The following is a 22,170-nucleotide window of genomic DNA, read 5'->3' on the forward strand; positions in this document are numbered from 1 at the left end:
AACTGTGTTACAGTGGTTGGGAACTTTCTTTCACAGTTCCATTAGATAATAATAACTACAGGTTCGATCCTTTGGTAGACTTTTTCTTAATTTTTTTCTTTTCTTTGCTGAGAGTTTTTTTAAATTGATTTACATTGGATGCCAAAATCCATAGCTTGAGATCATGATATTATTATTTTATTTAATAGTTTCTATTCAATATATTGTTTAATTTACATTATAGATATATATTTTATAGAATACGTGTGGGATTTTGTTTGTTTGTTATTTTGAATATCTTATTCTTTTATAAACTTCCATTAAACAAACTTAAAACAAATATTCATGGCTAATAAAATGTCTAACTTACCACTAGTATGTTTGTTTGTTTATTATGAATAAATTGTCATTCTATAAATAACAATCAATATAATAGTGATAGCAATAGTTCACTTTTGTTTTTGTTTCCTTTTTGTGTTGCTATATCGATTCCACTATCACAACAATAATGTAATGGGCCGAGCTGACAACAACTGAATTTCTCATGTAACGAATCCGAGGCAACACATGAATACGTGGTTCAAAGTTTTTATGTCATATTATGCGTTTTTAGTTTTTATATATGTGAATGACTGATTGATGAGTTTATATTACATGGCAATTGGTGGGTAGGGCCCGGTTTTTTTATCTTGCACAGGGCCAAAAAAAAAATTTAACATTCTCGGAGACCGCCCTGGTTTAAAGTCATGGATATGTTTAAAGGAATGTGTATTAGACTGTGGGGTATGGTGGGGCTTGGGTTGGGCATTTGGTGACACGTGTAAAGGGAGCCAGCCAACTGCCAGATTACGTGTCCGCGGGGTATGGCGGGGCGTGGGTTGGGTGCACCGCGTGGCATAAATGTTTTTTTTTTAAATACAAAAAATTTTAAAAAAATCACACAACATTTATAAAAAAACTTACAACTTCATTAAAATTTTAAAAATTACATAATTTCTAAAAATTACAAAATAAGAAAACCTAGAGCGTTAAAAAAATTTCAAAAAGGTCGATCTTGTCGAATGCCTTGTTTTCCTTGCCTCGAAACTCTATGTTCGCCACCGCCAGCCGGTCCTCGTGGCTTAACTCGCCACCGGGAATCGCTTCGTAGTAAGCCTTGAAACGCTCGAGCTTGGGCCGTAGCTCGCGCCATTTATGTTGGCACACGTTGAGGTTGTGGCGGTCGTTACCGACGTTATGTCGGTAGGCCGCGAATGTTTCCGCCCAATATTTTGTTTGGCCCGGTGGCCGCCCCTTCATAGCGTCGACGACGCTAGTTACGAGTGTCATTTCTTCTTGACGGGTCCAGGATGCCATAGTGGTGTTGGGTTCGTGGGATGGGGGGACCAGCGGGGTAGCGGGTTCAAGACAGTGGGTAGCCGTTGGGGGTTTTGGTTCGTGGGATAGGGGGACCAGTGGGGTTGGGATTGCAATATATAGGGCCTTTGGGCGACCCGGGTGACGGTTATAGAAGATGGGGGGATGGGGGGACCAGTTTGAATTTTAAAATTCAAAATTTTAAAACAACCGCCTGACGTGGCGTGTGACCCAATGAGAATCAGCCAGCTCGCTTCGCCATACCGCCCCACGCCCGGCTTGAAAGCCAAGCCCCAAGGGGCCACGCCACAACCCAGGCCCACTTGGGGTGGTGACTTGGGCGTTTTCCCCCAACCCACGCCCAAACTCCCGCCCCATACTCCATAGCCTTACATCGAAAACCATCAAAACAAATTGCCAGTGCCCGTTCTAATATTAGCTATAGCAGTAGTGATGTAGGTATTGGTTAAGTTAGTCACAAAGTTATTTTGATTAAAACCTTTTTTATAACAAAGTTTATCTAAGATCGGCATGAAAAAAATAAACACACTTACGTATTCAATTTTATATAAAAAAATTATAAACAAGAGTTATCAGAGAATAATCAAATTAAATAAAAACCAAATTGGATAAATGCGTATATATTGATTGTATGTCGTGAATATACTTCTTGAAACTGACTGACTCGTTTATCAGTTTGATTTAGCGAATGATTTTTTCTTACTTTATAGACCAATAAAATTGATAGCGATTTGTGATGATAAAATCATGAAAAACATAATATTAGTGATTTGTAAGTCATTTTTTAGGACTCGCTGAACTTGTGGAAAATAGAAGCACAGATAGTGATATACATACGGTCAAACAATCCACTCTGACCCGACCCATGTACGCCGCTCCGTAACCGGGAATAAACCCATGAAGATGCATTCACCCCATGTCTACGTGAAGAATGGGGCACCTTGAGCCAACTGCCCACGATTCCCATTTTACCCATTTAAAGTATTTTAGTTTCTTTTAGTTTATACTATTTTAATTAATTTATTTAGTAGTGGTCTAGGTAGTTAGTAGAAGTTATTTTGTAATTGCTATATGTATGGGTTCGACACTAATGAAAAGGCAGTGAGTTTATGAAAAAGTTTCTTTGGTTAATTTTCTCATTGGATTATGAGTTGATTAATTATTTCCATGCTAGTTCAAGTTTGGCAACCTGGATAGTGTTCTTGGAGCCTAGATTAGAATCAAGTGGTGTATCTGTATCTTGATTCTCGTTTAGTTTGCCCTAATCGATTTCTTGTGTGGTGTGTCTGTATCACAAGAGACCGTTAGATCTATCCGTTTTGTTTAAAGTTCTAATTTCATCGCCGTTACCAAACCGTTTGCTATCAGGTAGGGATGCTCATTATTCTATTTTAAACCGAATAAATTGAAAACTAAACAGGACCAAAACCGAACCGAATAACAAAATTCAGTTTTCGGTTCGACAAATTCTGAATCCGGCTTGACCCGAATAACCCCTATTAGAGATGGGCATTTTCGGGTATTTTTATAACCCGGAACCAGTTACAACCCGGAACCGGGTATGGGTACAAGTGAATGGAACCGGGTGGTTAGTGGAACCGGGTCCGGGTATAACCCGGGTACACGTCATTTTTTTTAGAAACCGGTAGAACCGGGTTCGGGTACTATAGAACCGGGTCCGGGTACTGTGCAGAACCGGTTACGGGTACTGACCAGAACCGGTTCCTCTGCGTATTTCAGAAAAAGTGGCTGACGGCTACTGTTGTAACCGGTTCCGTCTGAAAAAGCTGTTTTTTTTTTAAATTTTGACCGTTATAACCGGTTTTGAATTATAAAAACCGATTATTTCATCAAACTCTCAACACATTTCCAATTTTCATCTTCAATCACTCTTCTTTCCCATTTACATTCAAACAATCAAGCGTAACACTATGGCATCGGAAGAAGGAGTGGTTTTGATATTAGAAACCAAGCGTAACCCGGCTATTTGGAAAAATTTCGATTTGTGTTTGATGTCGGATAACCATGAGATGGCTCGTTGCAAGAATTGTGGTAAGTTCATGAAGGCGGCGGCAAACTCCACCCTCAAGAAGCATACCGACAAACATTGCCCGGTCACAAAGGCAAAAAAGGAAGAAAAGGGCGAAGGATCGGGTTCTTCTAATATGTAGTTTGGTGGATGCGTTTGTTTAGCTATGTTTGATGTCTTATGTTTTATGTGTGATGTTTGAAGTGTTTGATGTTATGTTTGTTTTAAGTGTTATGTTTTAAGTGTTATGTAACAATATGTTTGTGAAATAATATCTTGTTTGTGTGAAAAAAAAAATCGCATATATAATCTTTAAAGTAGTACAAAAAGTCGGTTCTTTCGGTAATCATAATCGGTAATCAAAATCGTTTAACAGAACCGATTCCGTGGGTCTGATCAGAATCGGTTCCTTCGGGACTGATCAGAATCGGTTACAATAATTTATTTTTTTGCTCGTTTGCTTGAGGACGGTGCGACACTTTCATTTTCGCTACGCTTTGGTGCGGGCACTTCGTTACAATCGTCTTCGGAATCATTGGTCTCTACCTCGTCTTCCTCTTCCTCCTCTTCTTCAATAATCTTGTGCTCCAACTCCACCTCGTCTTCGAGACTCGACTTATGTTGAACACGATCAACGCCGTCCAAATGGTCTTTTAGGCAAATTGCCATCTCTAGCGACTCCGGGGTTAATCTTGTTCTTCTAATCGACAATACCCTACCACTAAGAGAAAAAACACTTTCCGAAGCTACCGTGGAAGCTTGGACCGTTAGTAAATCACGAGCCATGGTGGCTAAAATCGGGAATTCCGATTCTTTAGACTTCCACCATGCCAAAATGTCAAAATTATTATACTCCTCGGCCGTCATAGTAAGTGCATCATCCCTTAGTTTATATCGGCCGAGTTCACTAGATGGTTCGTTACCCCTTTGTTGTTTCGCCGTTTCGTCTCTAACGACGTTCAACATGGTTATGATGGGGTCGGCAATTGTTTGATCTTTAGAGGCCGATGATGAAGCTCCATTAAAAATGGTTTGATTTTTTTCCCCATATTTTTTTAAATAATGATCATAAAGTTTATTCAAAGATTCTTCGAAAAGTTTTTTAGTTTTAGCTTTCAATGTTGGATCCTCCTCGTGCATATCCAACTTGTCGTAAATTTCATCAACTAACGCGTTAACACCCGCTACGTTTAAAATTGGGTTTAAAGCGGCGGCACATAAAAATACGGGTGGTAAGTCCAAAAAATATTTTTTAAATTTATTGATCATTGGTGACAACATGTTCCTCAACATATCACTTGAGTTTTCAAACTTTTTAAAATTAGTTGTTATCAAATATAATTCGGAAATAACTCGAGAACTAGTTGGATAATAAACACCGGAAATTAAAGTTGTTGATTTTTTGAAAACTTTTAAAAATTCACTTAGTGTTTGAATGTTATTCCAAGCCGTGTCGGGAAAAGGGTCGACTTGGTAGTCATCACTTAAAGTTGTATGAAATGCTTTTAAAGTGCCCATTTGTTTTAAAGCCATTTCAAACATATGACAAGTTGAATTCCAACGAGTTGGGATATCCCAATTAGGACCAATTAATTTTTGGTTAACTTCTTTACAAAGTTTTTTATAATCTTGATATCTTTCTTTACCACTTTTAAAAACATCTTGAAGCATAGTTCTAAAAGCTATAATAAAATCCGCTACAAATTTATTTTTTAAACCGTCTTGCACAACTAAATTAATAATATGAGCAACACATCTTGTGTGAAAAAAAGCACCATCACAAATTGGTTTGTACTTCAACTTTAGTTTTTGGATCGCACTTGAGTTGTTTGAGGCGTTATCGAAAGATATTGAAAATATTTTATCCTCTAAACAATATTTTATAATTGTGGCATTTATAATTTTATAAATATTTTCTCCCGAATGAGGAGAAGGAAACTCTTCAAATGCGATCGTGCTTTTCATCATTTGCCATGTATTGGGATCAACCCAATGAGCGGTGACACAAATGTATGATTCGGGTAAACCGTGTGGAGCCGACAACACATCACTAGTTAAATTTACACAAGTTTTTAAATTTTGAAAAAATGCAATTAAATCTTTTCTTGCATTTTCCCATAAAGTTAAACAATGACGTTTTAAAGTTCGACGACTTACATGTTTGTAGCTAGGTTGTAGAGTCTCCCTAATTAGCTTAGTGAGATCGGGGTCGTCAAAGTGTCCAAAAGGCAACGCTTTTTTGATGACCAACTTCGCCATCCTATCCCGAGTTATCTTTTGTTCGTAGCGGAAAATGTTCCCATCTTTTGAAAGTTGGACTTGACCGGGTGTCAAATCTTTGAGAGCTTTGCAATACTTTTTCGCATGCTTCGTTAAAGTAGAATTAGAATCCTTGCCTAACAAGGAGCCACAATGCTTGCATTGAGCCTTTTGCGAACCATCGCTCATCTCGACTAAATCCCAATTGCACCAAACATCCATATTGCGGCTATGCGATAATGTTCCCACCACAAATGGAGCATTTGAACCTTTTGGAACATTATTGACGGATGGGGAGTTTGTGCTTTTAGAGTTCTTGGAAGCCATTAGAAATATGTAAAGAAGGTGAAGAAATAGATACAAGAAGAAGATGAGTTGTGAAAAAAAATAAAAAAAAGTGTGATATTTATAGCATAACCGGTTCCAACGGTCATAACGGAACCGGTTCCAACGGTCATATTTGCATTTAATGAGTTAGCATACATCTAGGAACCGGGTACAACGGTCATATCCATATACGAATCGGTTACAACGGTAACATACCGGGTATACATAGGAACCGGGTACGGGGAGGAACCGGGTACGGGTATAAACCGGGTACGGATAGGAACCGGGTATGGTTGAATTTTTTTAGAAAAATGGGAACCGGGTAGTACCCGTCGGGTTTTTTAAACCTGGGACCGGTTCCTCTGAGCATCAGGTAGGAACCGGAACCGGGTCCGGGCCGGGTCCACTGGAATCGGGTTGGAACCGGGTTTTATGCCCATCTCTAACCCCTATACACCGATATTGTTACTTTGTTAGTTTAAACTCCACTTTTATGAATCTTAGCCCATTTCTTTCTTTGACTATTAGCCCACTACGGCAGCCCATTTTCTGACTTTTTTTTTAATAGTCAACGACCTCACGTCCAAGTCACCAAACCTTGTTCTTCTAAACACTCAATTCTCCTAAAATCCCAATCGTCTTCTTTGTCAGGGACGTCTTAGTGGGTGTGCAGGATGGGCGACTCACGGCCAAACGGTGGAGGTCTAGAGGGGGCCAGTGTTAAATATTATTTCCGTTTAGATACCATAAGTCTTGTTGTTCAAAAAACAATACCTTAGAGCATTCACATCCATTCCATCATATTTGTACCCTAAATTACACTAAAAAACACTACATTTTCTCTCTCCTAATCAATTAAATAGTATTTTTATACCTTTATCATTACATTTTCTCTCTCTTTCACTCACAACCACTTTCAAAATATATTAAAAAATTATAGGGGGTGAACAGTGTCCCCCCAAATATACAGATGAACAGTAACATTTTCTCTCTCCTCCACTCACAACCACTTTTTATACTCATTACATTATAAAAACTCCACACACAGTATTTGATGGAATGGATGTGAATGCTCTTAGTTTGATTAACATATATTAAAAAATTATAGAGTTGGTAGTAATTCATGTTCTAGAGGGGGTCCAATAAGTGGGGGAGACTATTTGTACACTTGGTGTGTAGATGGTCAGCCCAAAAAGAGCTTTTTTGTCTTATATGCACACCCTGCAGTGGCCAAAGCGTGGCGTTTTGGTCCTGTCAACCATACACCCGGTTAGTCTTTTGTCTGGTTGATAGGACCAAAACGCGGCCAAAGCTCGGCGTTTGATCAGGTCAACAGACCCGTCAGTCTTTTGTCTGGTAGAACGGACCAAAACACCGCGCTCTGGCCACAGCTCGCCACTGCAGGATGTGCATATAGGACAAAAAAGCCCTTTTTGGTGTGTATAGAGGCATTTGAGTGTGCCAATATCATCTATCATTAACCCATTAATCAACAATCATTCCATCCAAATATCCAATGCCCCTTTGGCCCTTTTAAACATTTGTAATAAGAAGCTCTAATTAATTATTAGAGGCAACTTGGAACTGAAGATTGAGATCGGCGACTCACCGACTGGGGTATAAATGATTAGAAGATTAATGGTTTAACGCCTTGGGCCTGCAAAGGATAGCACCGGATAAACGATTAGGGGGCCAATTTTTACTTGTGTAAGAATATGATATATGTGCGGACATGTTCATATTTTTGTGACTTAGACAAAAGACGTTTAAAGTTGTGACTTTCAAGGAAAAACAGCATAGGTGTGTATACTTCCAACCACGCAAATCATTGAACTATATTAAGACTTGTAGAATATCTTCGTCTTAGCGAGGTTTAGTTGTCTAATGATAAACAACCGAAGGCTATATGCAGTCGATTAGCGCCCCATGCCACCTCACTCGACTGGGGCGCTAAACACCACTCCGGAAAGTTAATGGGGGCACCAATGAAGTCCCTGCCATTGTGATAATGGGCGTTGTTGAGAACGGTTATGGAGCCTATTAAATCTTCAACCAATCACATTTTTTACCTTTTTCTGTTTTAATTTAAGTTTTAGTTATTTCCTAACACCATGGTTATTGATGGTTTAGTAAATACTCATTTGCCCACATAGCACTCGGATAACAACGCTTTTTAAAGAGTTTAGTTATTCCACTACATACACACTAAGCTTACATATGTTCTTAAGGGAAACAAATAAAGGGGGGAAGTGAGGGGAATGAGCAAGCAAATTGTTTTGTAAAAGATGAATGTTGAAGTGAATTTATACATATACTTAAATAGTTATAAAGGATGAATAATCAGAAAATATCTATGTATCGGTTCCACATATCTTATCACTAGGCATATTCAAAAAAAACATTGCACTACCTGTTGCTTTTTGGTGTCTCTTCAGTCTCTATCGCTCGTGGTCCTACTACATTATGACCCATACCTTTGAATTCAAAGAGAAAACAAACCATGAAAGTGACCATTTTCCTGGTTTCTTTTTAATTTTAACTTGTGAGATATTCTCGTTTGAAGTGTTTATGATCTGGTTAAACCAATTTTGATGAAAATTTGGACCCAGCTACCAAATCGACAAAGATAGTTCATAAATTCAATACTATATATTTCCTGGGAAAAAAAATCAATTAAAAAGGTAACCAATTCAATTTACACAGCCGGATCCAAGAAAACCATGAAAGTGACCATATACCAAATCGGCATGTGTGTGTACAATACCAAACCAGCTGAACCAACCATCTGGATGATTGAGTTTCAACGATTTGTGGAGACCCCCAATGATCATGCTTCATTCCTACATATATGATACAAATACACGAGCCAATGAGGTGATGGGGTGGAGTGGTAAGGGAGAGACTTGATGTTCTAAGAAACCCAAGTTAGTTCAATCCTTGAACTGAGCGGGTTTTACCTCACCGCACTTGTCGTGCCTTCGGGCGAGTGTTCACAGGCTTCGGCCCTAGGTTCACTGGTTTTCCCAAATGTTTCATAATGATAGGCGTACCAGAATTCATATACCATTTATTTCAAGGATGTCTTTATGTACCATGCTCAATGATACGCAAGTAAAAGCTGATATGCTACCAAAGTGGCACATACACAAGACAAGAGGTACATAAATACCTAAGATATGCTACTTTCTTCGGTTTTCTCGTAAAGTCGCTGTCCCAACCAGCTTTTGCAATCAGTATCAACAAGGGGAAAAACAACAAATGCGACACAAGATATGTATGCAAAACAAACATACACAAAAGCAAATCTTAATCAACAAAACAGTAACCACAATTCATAGGTCTGATAGCAACCAATAAACATTGCTTTCTTTAAACTGCTAACCTGCAACTAAATCTTTAATAAATGGTAGTCGAGATTACAACCACAAGCACATACCATTCATTAAGCCTCATCACCATACTCTTCTTCCTCATCCTCGTATTCACCCTCTTCATCTGCAGTTGCATCTTGGTATTGTTGATACTCGGAAACCAAATCGTTCATATTGCTCTCGGCTTCCGTAAACTCCATCTCATCCATACCCTCGCCAGTGTACCAATGCAAGAAAGCCTTACGCCTGAACATAGCGGTAAATTGCTCGCTGACACGTCTGAACATTTCTTGAATGGAAGTTGAGTTACCAATGAACGTTGATGCCATCTTCAAACCAGTAGGAGGGATATCACACACGGTCGACTTCACATTGTTGGGGATCCACTCAACAAAATACGAAGAGTTCTTGTTTTGAACGTTTAACATTTGCTCATCAACCTCTTTGGTGCTCATCTTTCCACGGTAGATGGCGGATGCAGTTAAATAACGCCCGTGACGTGGGTCGGCAGCACACATCATGTTCTTTGCATCCCACATTTGTTGGGTGAGTTCGGGGACGGTTAATGCACGGTATTGTTGGGATCCGCGTGAGGTGAGAGGTGCAAAACCAACCATAAAAAAGTGAAGACGCGGGAAAGGAATGAGATTGACCGCTAGCTTCCTTAGATCAGAGTTAAGCTGCCCGGGAAACCTTAGACAGCATGTGACTCCAGACATGGTTGCGGAAATGAGATGGTTAAGATCACCAACTGCAATAACAAAAACTCGATTATCAGAATCAGATAACAATTAAAGTTACGATATAAGACCAAACATATGATGTTCGTTTTGCAAGAAACTTACAACTTGGGGTTGTGAGTTTGAGTGTCCTGAAGCATATATCATACAACGCTTCATTATCAAGAACCATACACTCATCAGCATTCTCAACAAGCTGATGAACCGACAACGTGGCGTTGTAAGGCTCAACAACTGTATCCGAAACCTTGGGAGAAGGAAATACAGAGAAAGTCATCATCATTCTATCGGGATACTCTTCTCTGATCTTTGAAATCAAAAGTGTTCCCATACCAGACCCAGTACCACCACCAAGAGAATGGCACACTTGAAAACCTGCAACAAAAAAAGACATTTATCTTTTAAGATTCAAAAATCCTGAACTGTTTATGATTGAATCAATACCAAGAGATTATGTAAACTGTAACAAGCTGAGAGTTGCAGCACTCAAGACAACATGTAATATCAAGTTATCAACTAAAATAACTTTCTATAATGAATATTGAATTCAAACACTGACTACAGATTAGAAACTAGATCTTAGATCTTTACATCTATACTTAATAACAAACTAATTTAAAAACAAAAGCCTAACATAATAAACAGATGCAGTAATAATCATTTGATTCACATACATTTAAGAAACAAAACGTTTCATGACTTTTATATACCGTCAAAATCAACATATAGTATTTACAAAAAGTAGATCTAGCAATTCTAACAAACAAATCTTCCAAAAGTTCAACTAACTTTACACTTAAAGGCAGCTAAACAAATCACCATCAAATAAACTAAAAGTATACCGTTTCAAAACAGATCTATAACTTCTAACATCATTTAAACACAAAACAGATCCATAAGTTCTAACACACTGATATAGATAGAAATATATACCTTGTAAGCAGTCACAGTTCTCAGCCTCCTTCCTAACAACATCCAGAACCGAATCAATCAACTCAGCACCTTCAGTATAGTGTCCTTTCGCCCAATTATTACCAGCACCAGACTGACCAAACACGAAGTTGTCCGGCCGGAAGATCTGACCATAGGCGCCAGATCTGAGACTGTCCATGGTCCCAGGCTCTAGATCCATAAGGACGGCGCGCGGAACAAACCTTCCGCCGCTAGCTTCATTGTAGTAGACGTTGATACGTTCAAGCTGCAGTTCAGAGTCTCCTGTGTACTTTCCGGTGACGTCGATGCCGTGTTCAGCGCACACTACCTCCCAGAACTTTGCTCCGATCTGGTTGCCGCACTGGCCGCCCTGGATGTGAAGGATTTCACGCATTTTGGTTGAATTTGAGAAAATTAGGGTTTGAGTTGAGAGAATAGAGAAATTGCAGAAATTAGGGTTTTGAAATGAGTGAGAGTGTAGTGGATTTAAAATGGGTATATATAGGGGTTTTTGGAAATACGGGTGATGTGTTTTCCAGAACTTGTGTGCTGTTGCTACGTGTAATGTACAAGTGGTTTTGTTGTTTTGGTTTGGGTTTAGTGAACTTTGATCTGGAAAATGGTTTTGTGTGCTCAAACGGCTTTCTCTGGAATAAATTTCAAATTGGTAGACGGAAGAATGGACAGTTGAGATTTGTTACAAGATGGGTTGATCTGACGGCTGTGTTAATAAGTTGTTTCAAATGCATTACAAGTTGAGACCACATATTAATAATCCCCGGTGGCGGACCCAGAAATTATTTGTTGGGGTGCGGATGAGTGGTTCAAGCATATTTTCAGGGGGTGCGGTCAAGTTTTTTGCCTAAAAAATACACTAAATTTGTTTTTTCAAGGGGTGCGCCCGCCCACCCTGGGCTTAATGTAGGTCCGCCCATGATAATCCCTCACCCTTGACCATAATGCGACTCGTGGTAGGTTAGTCATCTAAGGGTGTAAGGAGTGGTTAAACACTTAATTGTGGCAAACTAAAAAATCAACCAATCAGAGTGCGTCACGTCAATCAGTGAAAACTGTTTAAACTTTGGTGAAAAGTGTTGGCAATGGTTTAGACATTTAGTAAACTTTAAAAAAAAAAAGAAAAATGTGTGATTGGTTGAGATTGGAATGGACCCCACCCCACACTACCCCTCTCTCTCTCTCCTTCCTCCTTCCCCGCGTCGGCAAACAGTCACCGAATTGGTGAAGGTTTGATCGGTAAACATCTTTGGCATTGGTTTGCCACTTGTAACCGAATCGGGGAAGTGGGTTTGCCGCCCCCCACTCCCTACACCCGAAGGGGTATTATTGGACGTTTTCATAAATGGGTGTAGTGGGATAATACCTCACCCTTAGGCATTATGCGACACGTGGCAGTCCAATCATTACCCAATCATTATTTTTTTTATCTTTAATGTAATAGTATTTTATTAATTAAGTAAAAATTACATAAATAATAAAACACAAACACATAATATTACTCGTCTTAATTTTTTTCTTCGCTTTCGTCATTCTCATCATCTTCATCTTCCTCTTCATCCGATTCTTGTTCTCCCTTGTTTGGAATATGCCGAGCCGACCACGCGTGTTCAACCAAATCAATCGCTAATGCATTATGTGCGGATTCAGACCGCATTTCATGTGCATTCTTCACTCTTTCTTTCATTGTTGCTTGGGGATACTCCTAAACGTCTTTCGGTACATAGTTCTGGCATATTGTTCTTCCTTCATCTTCCAAAATCATATTATGCATAATTATACATGCGTACATAGCATCTCTCATTTTTTCTTTGCTCCATGCACGGCAAAGATTTCTCAAATAATGCCACCGTTGTTGAAGAACCCCAAAACATCTCCAAATATCCTTCCGCGAAGACTCTTGAACTTTTTTAACATAAGATCTTTTTTAATCGTACGGGTCCCTGAACGTCTTCACGACAATCGAATACTTAGGCTAAGTTCCATCGCATAAATAGTATCCGTGAGGGTAATAATTTCCGTTTGCATAAAAAGAAGCTTTCGCATCTCTATGAGAAATATAGTCCCCTACCAATGGAGATTGCTCGAAAACGTTTATATCATTGCATGACCCTGCCACACCAAAGTAAGCTGACAAAAACCAAAGGTCCTGTGAGGTAACCGCTTGAAGAATAACAGTTGGTCCGTCTTGGTCACCTCGTGTGTGTTGACATCGCCATGCAGTCGGACAATTATACCACTGCCAATGACGACAATCCAAGCTCCCGATCATGCCCGGTAAACCATGGAGATTAGAACGGACCTCGTAAATTTGTTGAAGGTCGTACCATGTGGACTTTCTCAGATAACGCGGACCGTACAAATATATAATACCTTTAAAAAATATAACTTTAAGCTAACTAAAAAATATATGAATGAATGTAATATTTAAGCTAACTAAAAAAATACGAATGCATGTAATATTTAGAGTATAGTAATGTACCTTGACAAAAAAAATGCTCCAAAGTATCTCGTGTTGTTTTCTCGGCCATTTTTAGATATTCTCCGTTGATGTCTGTCATGTTTCCGTACGCAAGGACTCGTAGATCTGAAGTACACTTTTGAATACCGGTGAATCCAAGTGTCCCTCTCGCATCCATTTTTGTTTAAAATAATCATGCGTGTTTTCCAAGTCTCCAGCGATGCGTAAAAATAAACGTTTACTCATCCGAAAACGACTCCTAAAAATTTCGGGGGTTTGGGTAAGCAGGTGCTTCATCAAATTAATCTTTCATCAACCGGTCGTTTGCCGCACGTCGGTCTCGTTCAATATATTCTCTTGGTAAAATCTCACGTTGAAGCTGGCTACAATGTTTCATAGACCGAGCCGCTAGTTCGCACGCACTCGTAACCGCCTCTTACTCGACCTCCTCATCGGTTAAGTCACCCTCATGCGATAAAAAAAAAATTAGTAATAATTTGCAATGGACGACGAGGATGTGAGGGAATCCATTTTTTATATAAAGGGTGTGTAAAAAATTTATTGTTTGATGTTGTAGGTGAATGGTTTTTGTTACGGTTTGTATAAAATGGGTGAAGAATGTAAGTTGATTAAAGGAAAAAGAAAATAGTCGTTGAACTGACTGTTGCAACGGTCTTATTGGCCATTGCAAATTGTGCACGACGTGGATAAAAGAACGTCAGCCACAAATTTTTGGAAAACAACGCCCATGGGGGCGGTTTAATGGCGTGATGGGGCTTTTTTTGAGAAAAAAACGCCCAAAAACCCCCCACTACGGGTGGTTTGAGGAGTTTTTTCTACAAATTTCTTTTGTGGCCCAAGAGAACTGTTTTCTTAATTATAGTTATATTATCTAGGGTAATTATAGAAAGAAAACTCATATTGTTTAAAAAATTAAGAAACCTTAATTAACAAATCTCATTTTGCCACATGTTACATCTTTCAACAGACTCTGTTACGTGTAACATCTCATTTTGCCACGTGTTGCATCTTTTCGGCAGACTCTGTTACAAGTAACAACGAGAGGCTACATAATATGGATTTATATGTTCTACCCAAAGTAATTATAGAGTATGGTGGGTTCACTAAATACTTATGATAGTTATAAATATTGTAATTCCACCATAAAGGTAGTGTCGTGCACGGCAACCTTGTGTACGCATACGGTGGTCCACTATAAATATACATCGATTCTAAAATAATTTTGTTTTATATTATTTTAGTATGGTGGAGATCGATTCTAAAATAATTTTGTTTTATATTATTTTAATATAATGGAGATACAATAGAAAGTTTATTTGGCTAAGATGGGTAGGGAGTGATTTTGACAATCCATTTAGTTAATCAAGAGCTAAGATTAAATGGTGTAAATTGAAGGGAAGAAAAAGGTCGCGTGAGTTTGTTTAGGGCATTCTAGTCAATCTAAGGCAATAGTTTCTCTCTCCTCCAATTCCCCCATATTTTTTAAACGTTAATAACTCTTTCATACGGCATTATTTTTTTATAAAAATTGAACAAAAAAACGAGCGTTTTTTTATTTTTAAAACGAATATACTATTGCTATATTTTCGAAAAAAAAATTGAAAACCCAGTTGCGTAAAACGCAATGGAAAAAACCCAGTTGCGTAAAATGCAATGAAAAAAAAAACCTAAAAAATGACATTTTTCTAAAACGCAATGCACCAAAAACACAAAGAAATGTCGTATTTGTAAAACGCAATGGCCAGAAAACACAAGAAAATGTGTTATTTCTAAAACGCAATAGCCTAAAAACTCAAAAGAAAGTGTAGTTTGTAAAACGCAATGCACTGAAAACACATAAAAATGTGTTTTACCTAAAACGCAATGCACCAAAAACACAAACACATGTCTTATTTCTAAAACACAATGGCCAGAAAACACTTAAAATGTCTGTTTTCTAAAACGCAATGAACTGAAAACACATAAAAATGTGTTTTACCTAAAACGCAATGCACAAAAAACACAAAGAAATGTCTTATTTATAAAACGCAATGGCCAGAAAACACTTAAAATTGTCTCATTTCTAAAACGCAATGGCCTAAATAAACAAAAGAAATTGTTCTCTGTAAAACGCAATGGACTGAAAACACCTAAATGTGTTTTACCTAAAACGCAATGACTAAAAACACTTCAAAAATGTGTTTTTCTAAAACGCAATGACTAGAAAACGCATAAAAATGTATTAGTTTTAAAACGCAATGGCATAAAAACACCAAAGAAAGTGTTGTCTCTAAAACGCATTGAATCACGACAATAGTTGTCTGTGAATTGTCTCAACCCCAGCCAGGGGCTCTGCCCTTGGACCCCGCCAGAGGCTGCCGCCCCTGGGACCCTGCTACCAGGGGCGGCCTCCCCCGGACCCCCGCCAAGATCGTAAAACGCAATGACTAAATCAAAAACCCAGATCGTGAAAATGAAATTAAAGAATTTCTTACATGGATCGAAGCCGATTTCTTTATCGATTGACGAAATTTGAATGATAGAAACACTTATCAGCGATTGAATCGAACGGATTGAGTGATTATCTTCAAAATCACGGGAAAAAACGAGATTTTGAATGAAATTAAACTGGGTTTTCTTCGAAAAAAGCTGAAGAACACGTTGATCGGGTGTTTGAATCATTGATTGATGACGAAAATCGCACTATAATGTAGTGATTATTGAGATAATAAGTGAAGAAAAAGTTGGAGATGGTGCGTTTTGAAAATGGTGCGTTTTGAAGTAACTGGGGAGAAGAAGAAAGAAAAAAGGATGAGATTGACTAAAATACCATTTCTCTTTATTTTAAAATTTGTCACATGTCATAATCATATTGCTTCCTATCCTTTCTAACTTATTTGATATTTTCCCTATTTTAGTAAACTTCATAGAGACACAATCAAACTACTAACCCCCAAAAATTTTTGGTTGATAATATCTAAGTTGTAATAAACTTTTAAATAAAAAAGAATATATATAGTAGATTCTTTTTGTATGCCTAAGTATCTAACATATGTTCATTATGTTGACAACTTGTGAACATGTGACGGACACACAATGAAACATGCCACAAGGAGTTAACGATAGGTGGGGAAAGTGGTTGGAGAATAAACAAAATGCCTACATACCACACAAGGAGTTAATGGAGTATGGACACTAGGGCTGTTCATTTTTATCCAAAACCCGAAACCCGACCCGAATTCAAAGTCACCCGAACCCGAATTAGCGAATACCTGAAAAACCCGAATCCGAGACACCCGAACCCGACCAACCCGAACTTTAAATGGTTCGGTTATCGGGTCACTTTTTCCAAGCCAAAAAGCCGAAAAACCCGACCCGAAAAACCCGAAACACGAAATCCGAAAAAAACCTGAACATTTATTGTTTTTTTCTTATAAAAGTGTTTAGATTTTGAGTCTTTAATAGATGGAACACTAAGTTTTGGGTTTTTTAAATATTATAATAGCATATTGTCAATTAATCTTTGAACTTTGATAATATTTATAAAGTAACAATATGAATTTTGATGATATTTTGTAAAAAAAAAACATTTATTTTCATTTTACATCTAAACCCGAAAACCGAATAACCCGACCCGAACTAACCCGAACCCGAATAACCCAAACCCGACTAACCCAAACTTTAAATGGGTTGTTTATCGGGTCAATTTTTCCCAGAGAAAAACCCGAACAACCCGACCTGAAAAACCCGAAACCCGAAGAAAAAACCCGATGAACACCCCTAATGGACACACAGTGAAAGGTTTCTAAAAAGGAAACAAATTTTAAGACGCGCACGTTATGTTGAACCTGTCAAACGGGGAAAAATAGACGATGTAAAAACGTTCAACCACACACGCACGTTGCGTCGTGTTAACTCGTAAAATTTAGAACGAAACGTAAAAACGTTAAACCAAAGACGCATGTTCCGATGTGTTAAGTCACAAAATTTAGAACGAAGTATAAAGCGAAAAATTTGCCGAAAACAAAAACTATAAAGGACCAAAGCTGAAAATAAAAAAAAAATTGTGAGGATAGATTGCAAAAGATAAAAAGTTTTGTGTTAAAAGTAAAAAAAAACAAATAGTTTTGGGTTAAAAGTAATTTATGAAATACTTTTGGGTGAAAACTAAAAAATTATTTTTTTTTAAAAAACCCCCAAAAGCCAAGGTTTTAACAACCATATGCATAACCATTTTTTGTTTTAAAAACCCCAAAAGCCAAGATTACCACACATAAGTAAAAAAAATCAAAGTGGTTAAATTACAAAAGATGGAAACTTTTGAATTAAAAGTGAAAAATCAAATTAATCAAAGTGATTAAATCGTATAAGACTTTTGAATTAGAAGTGAAAAATCAAATTAATCAAAAGGGTTAAATTACTAAAGATTAAAACTTTAAACTTAAATTGTCAAATATTAAAACTTTAGGGTTAAAAGGAAACAAAGATTAAACTTTAAACTTAAATTGCTAAAGATAAAAACTTTAGGGTTAAAAAGGAAAATTTAAGTTTTTTTTTTTTTTTGAAAAACTCCCTAAGCACATGTTACAACACATGTATGCATATTGAAGTTGCTTATTTATATGTTAATAATTATATGGATAGAAAAATTATTGTTGGGGGGGGGGGGGGTGTAAAAAAGAAAAATCTTAATAAATTAATTGCTAGTGGAAGAATATTAACAAAAAGAAAATAAAAACTAATAAGAATTAAGGGTTCGACCAATTTTGCTCCCTTTCGGCGAAGTAAATTAACCTAAGGTTAATATAAATAAAAGCAATTTGATCATTCTTCTGATATGAAATCATAGTCTAAATAGAATCATGATCTAAAGATATCTATTAACCATAAAATATAGACCCCTCACTCAGTGACTTCATTAGAAAAAAATTAGAATTTCTAATTTATCTAATGGCTGCTTTTCTAGTTTATTTTATTTAGTTTTAGACTTTAAATAAGTAACAATTGTTTAACATCAATTTCGAGTTTAAATATTTACAATTTATATAATTATATTAGTGTTTAATTAGACCATTTTTTATATTAGATTTATGATTGTAGATGTATAAATACCAAGTTGGCCAATTGGATGAAAAATGACAATAAAAATAAAAACGTAGGAATCCAGATGCAAAAAGTTTCATTTTTGAACTGAAGTGGCAAAGGTAACCTAAACTCGGACCATTTGGCATTTTACTCATGTATAAATTTTCTTTTTTTAGAACGGCAACTTCCTTGTATTAGGTTACCACAATCTCCAAAATAGAGTCTCGTTGCCCCAATTCGGCCAGACTATGTTGTCTTAACCGGGCCCACGCTGGTTTCAGAGTTTGGCTTGAGCGTTCCCCCGAAAAACCATATCGCCGGCTGTCACTTGACAGTCGTTGTAACACAACAAGAGCAGATGTTGGCTCAAGATAGAGTCTGTCACCTCTGCAAAGAGGTTAGGCTTTATCTATCATTGTCTAATCCATCAAAGTGACACAAATGAGAATTAAACTTGGAGGACTCAAGTCTCCCTACCACTAGGCCACAAGGTAGATTCATGTATAAATTTCTAATTTTGTTTTTTCTTAGGGATCAATCAAAATTTCTAGGAGGTCGGCGTAAAAATTTTATATGGCCAATTACCATAAAAAAATCTCTAGGGGGCAGCTGACCTTCATTGCGTATAATTTACGTACATTTCTGTGAATCCTGAGGTTGATCTAGAAACGCCCAATGTATATTTTTAGTGTACCTGTTGTGACAAACAACAATGGTTTTTACTTTTCTATAAAAAAAACTTATGTGGTACAAGTGTTCACATTATTTAGGCTCTCCCTTTTTACACAAGTAATTATGAAAATAACATAGTTTGCTACACCGAATCATAATAAAAGTAATAGTTAAAGTGGAATTTGAACTTTTACATTAATATTATAACAAAACTATTTACTTTAATATGTATTTAAATTCACCAACATTTCCATGCATGTTCATTAAGATCTGGTAAATACACGCATAAGATGCAATATTTTTTATAATTTTTTTATTTAAATGACAGAAAGAATATAGTTGTAGGTTGTAAAAGTACTCAAGTTTCAAATATGACAAACTATACTTACTCGATCATATTAACGTTTGTATAACAAATTATTTTTCATTCGATTTTGTAATTAATTTGATATTCTCTTTTGTTTTAACTGGTTATTAAATATTAAACCCAAACACCATGATTGGATAATTTATTTATCTAACAAATATTCAATAACTAATGACAGCCAAAAATGAATGATTTTTCACTAAAAAATTCCATGAATATATTAAAAATGAAATTCTATAATTTCATTCAACACATAAAGGTTATAAAGGATCTTTTTAAAATGGTTTTTAAAAACAAACAAATGAAATATTGATTTAAACTAATCGATACCGCTTCGTGTCTTTGTTAATGTGTAGTTTTCGTAACAATGGCTTCCATACAAATAAAAAAAAAAGAAAACAAAAATACCTAATTCCAAAATATGACTAAAACAAATATTCAAATGAAAATACAGCTTTTGAAATCCACGAATCTAATATAAAATAGATACCTGGATCAACAAGTAGGCGACCATGAAAAAAACACTTCACACCACAAGTAGAACCAGAGGGGGTTCAGGGTCCGTTGAGCATTCGACCAGCCAAAATTTTCTATCAATATAACATCGCCACTTTTGTCTCAAAATGTCACCGGTAAAGTAGTTGTAGCGAATTTAAAAAATTCTATTATGACCCCTCGGTGGAAAAGTTGTGGTCCCGTTACTGCTTCACAGACACTCATTGTTAAATTAGAGACTAATATCATAAAGATGAACATCCACACCAGCCTAGATACTTGGCCTAAACACATAAAAAGAGTCAAAAATATCATAAAGATGAAGGGGTCAAATAGCCACCTAGGTATATTATTTATTTCACCCGTTTGATCCATTATAGCTATATCATTATTCACAAGTCTGGATGACTTTCGAAGTCTCAGCCTAGATACTTGGCCTAAACTCATTGTTAAATTAGAGTCTAATATCATTATTCACAAGTCTGGATGACTTTCGAGCATTTCCCTTTTAGCTATATTATTTGTTTCACCCGTTTGATCCATTAAGCCATATAACATAACCAACCAAAATTGAAGGGGTCAAATAGCCACCTAGGTTGTCAAGTTACAGGACTCGGATGACTTTGATGATGTGTTCCAAGTTCTAAGTGGTACCACCTAGCAAATTCATAATTCGATCCTTTCGTTGTATTTTCCATTCATACGCAATAGAACCATTTAAGCTAAAAAAGATATCCAAATGAAACTCTTATATGGTTTGACCTTAATCAAGAAGATAATGAACATTAGACTTGCATTGTCTCTATACTTGTATGAGATCAGGTTTATTTTTTAGTAGTTTCTTCTAGATGAAATTATGATCTTTTTCAGGTCAGAAGAAATGTTACTAGAATTGACCTCTATTACACCATTTAAGCAGTTGAGACTAAAAGAACTTAGGGGCTGCTTAGATTCCTCCCTCAAGTGGTAGCAGGTTGTTAATCTACATTTGGTGAGTGCAAAGTATACAAATCCATAACTAAATCATACACGGCCTCTAAGCTACAATACGGAAACACATGATCATGCAATGGTTAAAAAGCGCGTTTAGCTACCAAAATACAATTCGCAAGGCGTAAAAATCCTACTTTTAAACACCAATTAATAAGATATTTATATAAATACCCACAAAAAAGCTCTATGTGCAACCAATGCTAAGTACTACCCAAATAGCTCTCTCTATGTACAGACTACTTGAACAAGTAATCCTCTCGTATCTATCTGAAACTCATATTAATGAAAAAAAAAAGCATTTGCATAAAAGAAGGCAATTCTATTTTGTACCTACTTTAAAGCATGAGGTGCAACTAGTCTATTTGCAGATACTCACTAGACAACCCACTCAACTCATACTTCAAGCTCATGAAGCAGCATCCTAATGAGGACAATGAGCATGTGCTTGCAAATCAGGAGCCCATATCAGTATATCACCATATAAATAAGGTTAGCAGTGTAGCATATTAGAAATTTGTTTATTTTGGTGGCCAAAAAGTGGTTCTGCAGACGTCTCAGTATCATCTCCCTCTGGCATACAAGAGAAGTCTCCCCCGCGCATAATAGCCGCCGTATACGGAGCAGCTAGATGATGCGCTCGCTGAGCATCATCCTCCCTAAGGTGCTTTCCCCGTCGTCTTTTTAAAACCATCAGATATGCCATAAGCATATGTTATAAGTTAATATTTCCTTCATAACATATAAAGTATTCTTGAGATTTCTGCAACTAAAAAGCACCAAGAAATTCTCACTTTCTTTGTAAAAACAAAGAGTAGTGACTACCTAGCCAAACAAAAAGCCGCATCGGCTCAAGATAAAGTTAGTCCATTCCTTCTACTCTAATCCTCACATAAGTATCCTAGATATAGCTTCATTTCATGGCAATTCAAAACTCAAAAGATGTCTCGAGAGCAAGCGTAAGGATGAAATGCCACAATCTAAGGTTGTGCTAAAGCGCTAAACGAGATTGAGAAAAATATCTAGACTAAACATACTATTTAGATCATAAATCTAAAAATTGCCCCAGA

The 22,170-nt window shown here is 36.9% G+C and overlaps 2 protein-coding genes across 2 annotated transcripts; both read right to left on the reverse strand.

Moving 5' to 3' along the window:
- Positions 1-9,230: 9,230 nt before the first annotated feature.
- On the reverse strand, positions 9,231-11,493 carry LOC110873866 (tubulin beta-2 chain). The gene is made up of 3 exons (XM_022122878.2): positions 11,016-11,493; positions 10,188-10,457; positions 9,231-10,093 (listed from the first exon to the last, which is right to left on the reverse strand). Exons 1-3 carry the CDS (start codon positions 11,407-11,409, stop codon positions 9,414-9,416), a joined length of 1,344 nt encoding a protein of 447 aa, XP_021978570.1. The 5' UTR covers positions 11,410-11,493; the 3' UTR covers positions 9,231-9,413.
- A 1,512-nt stretch (positions 11,494-13,005) lies between these two features.
- Positions 13,006-13,669, reverse strand: LOC110870684. Its single transcript, XM_022119859.1, has 2 exons — positions 13,513-13,669; positions 13,006-13,403 (listed from the first exon to the last, which is right to left on the reverse strand). The coding sequence occupies exons 1-2, from the start codon at positions 13,667-13,669 to the stop codon at positions 13,006-13,008; spliced, it is 555 nt and encodes a 184-aa protein (XP_021975551.1).
- Positions 13,670-22,170: the final 8,501 nt, after the last annotated feature.

The sequence above is a fragment of the Helianthus annuus genome, chromosome 8 (assembly GCF_002127325.2).
Source record: "Helianthus annuus cultivar XRQ/B chromosome 8, HanXRQr2.0-SUNRISE, whole genome shotgun sequence".
Lineage (NCBI taxonomy): Eukaryota > Viridiplantae > Streptophyta > Magnoliopsida > Asterales > Asteraceae > Helianthus > Helianthus annuus.

Coding starts and splice junctions, on each gene's coding strand:
- LOC110873866 (XM_022122878.2), bottom strand. CDS start 11,409: ATGCGTGAAATCCTTCACATCCAGGGCGGCCAGTGCGGCAACCAGATC. Junction 10,458..11,015: donor GAACTGTGACTGCTTACAAG/GTATATATTTCT, acceptor TTTTTGTTGCAG/GTTTTCAAGTGTGCCATTCT. Junction 10,094..10,187: donor CAAACTCACAACCCCAAGTT/GTAAGTTTCTTG, acceptor TTGTTATTGCAG/TTGGTGATCTTAACCATCTC.
- LOC110870684 (XM_022119859.1), bottom strand. CDS start 13,669: ATGGATGCGAGAGGGACACTTGGATTCACCGGTATTCAAAAGTGTACT. Junction 13,404..13,512: donor GGAGCATTTTTTTTGTCAAG/GTACATTACTAT, acceptor TATTTTTTAAAG/GTATTATATATTTGTACGGT.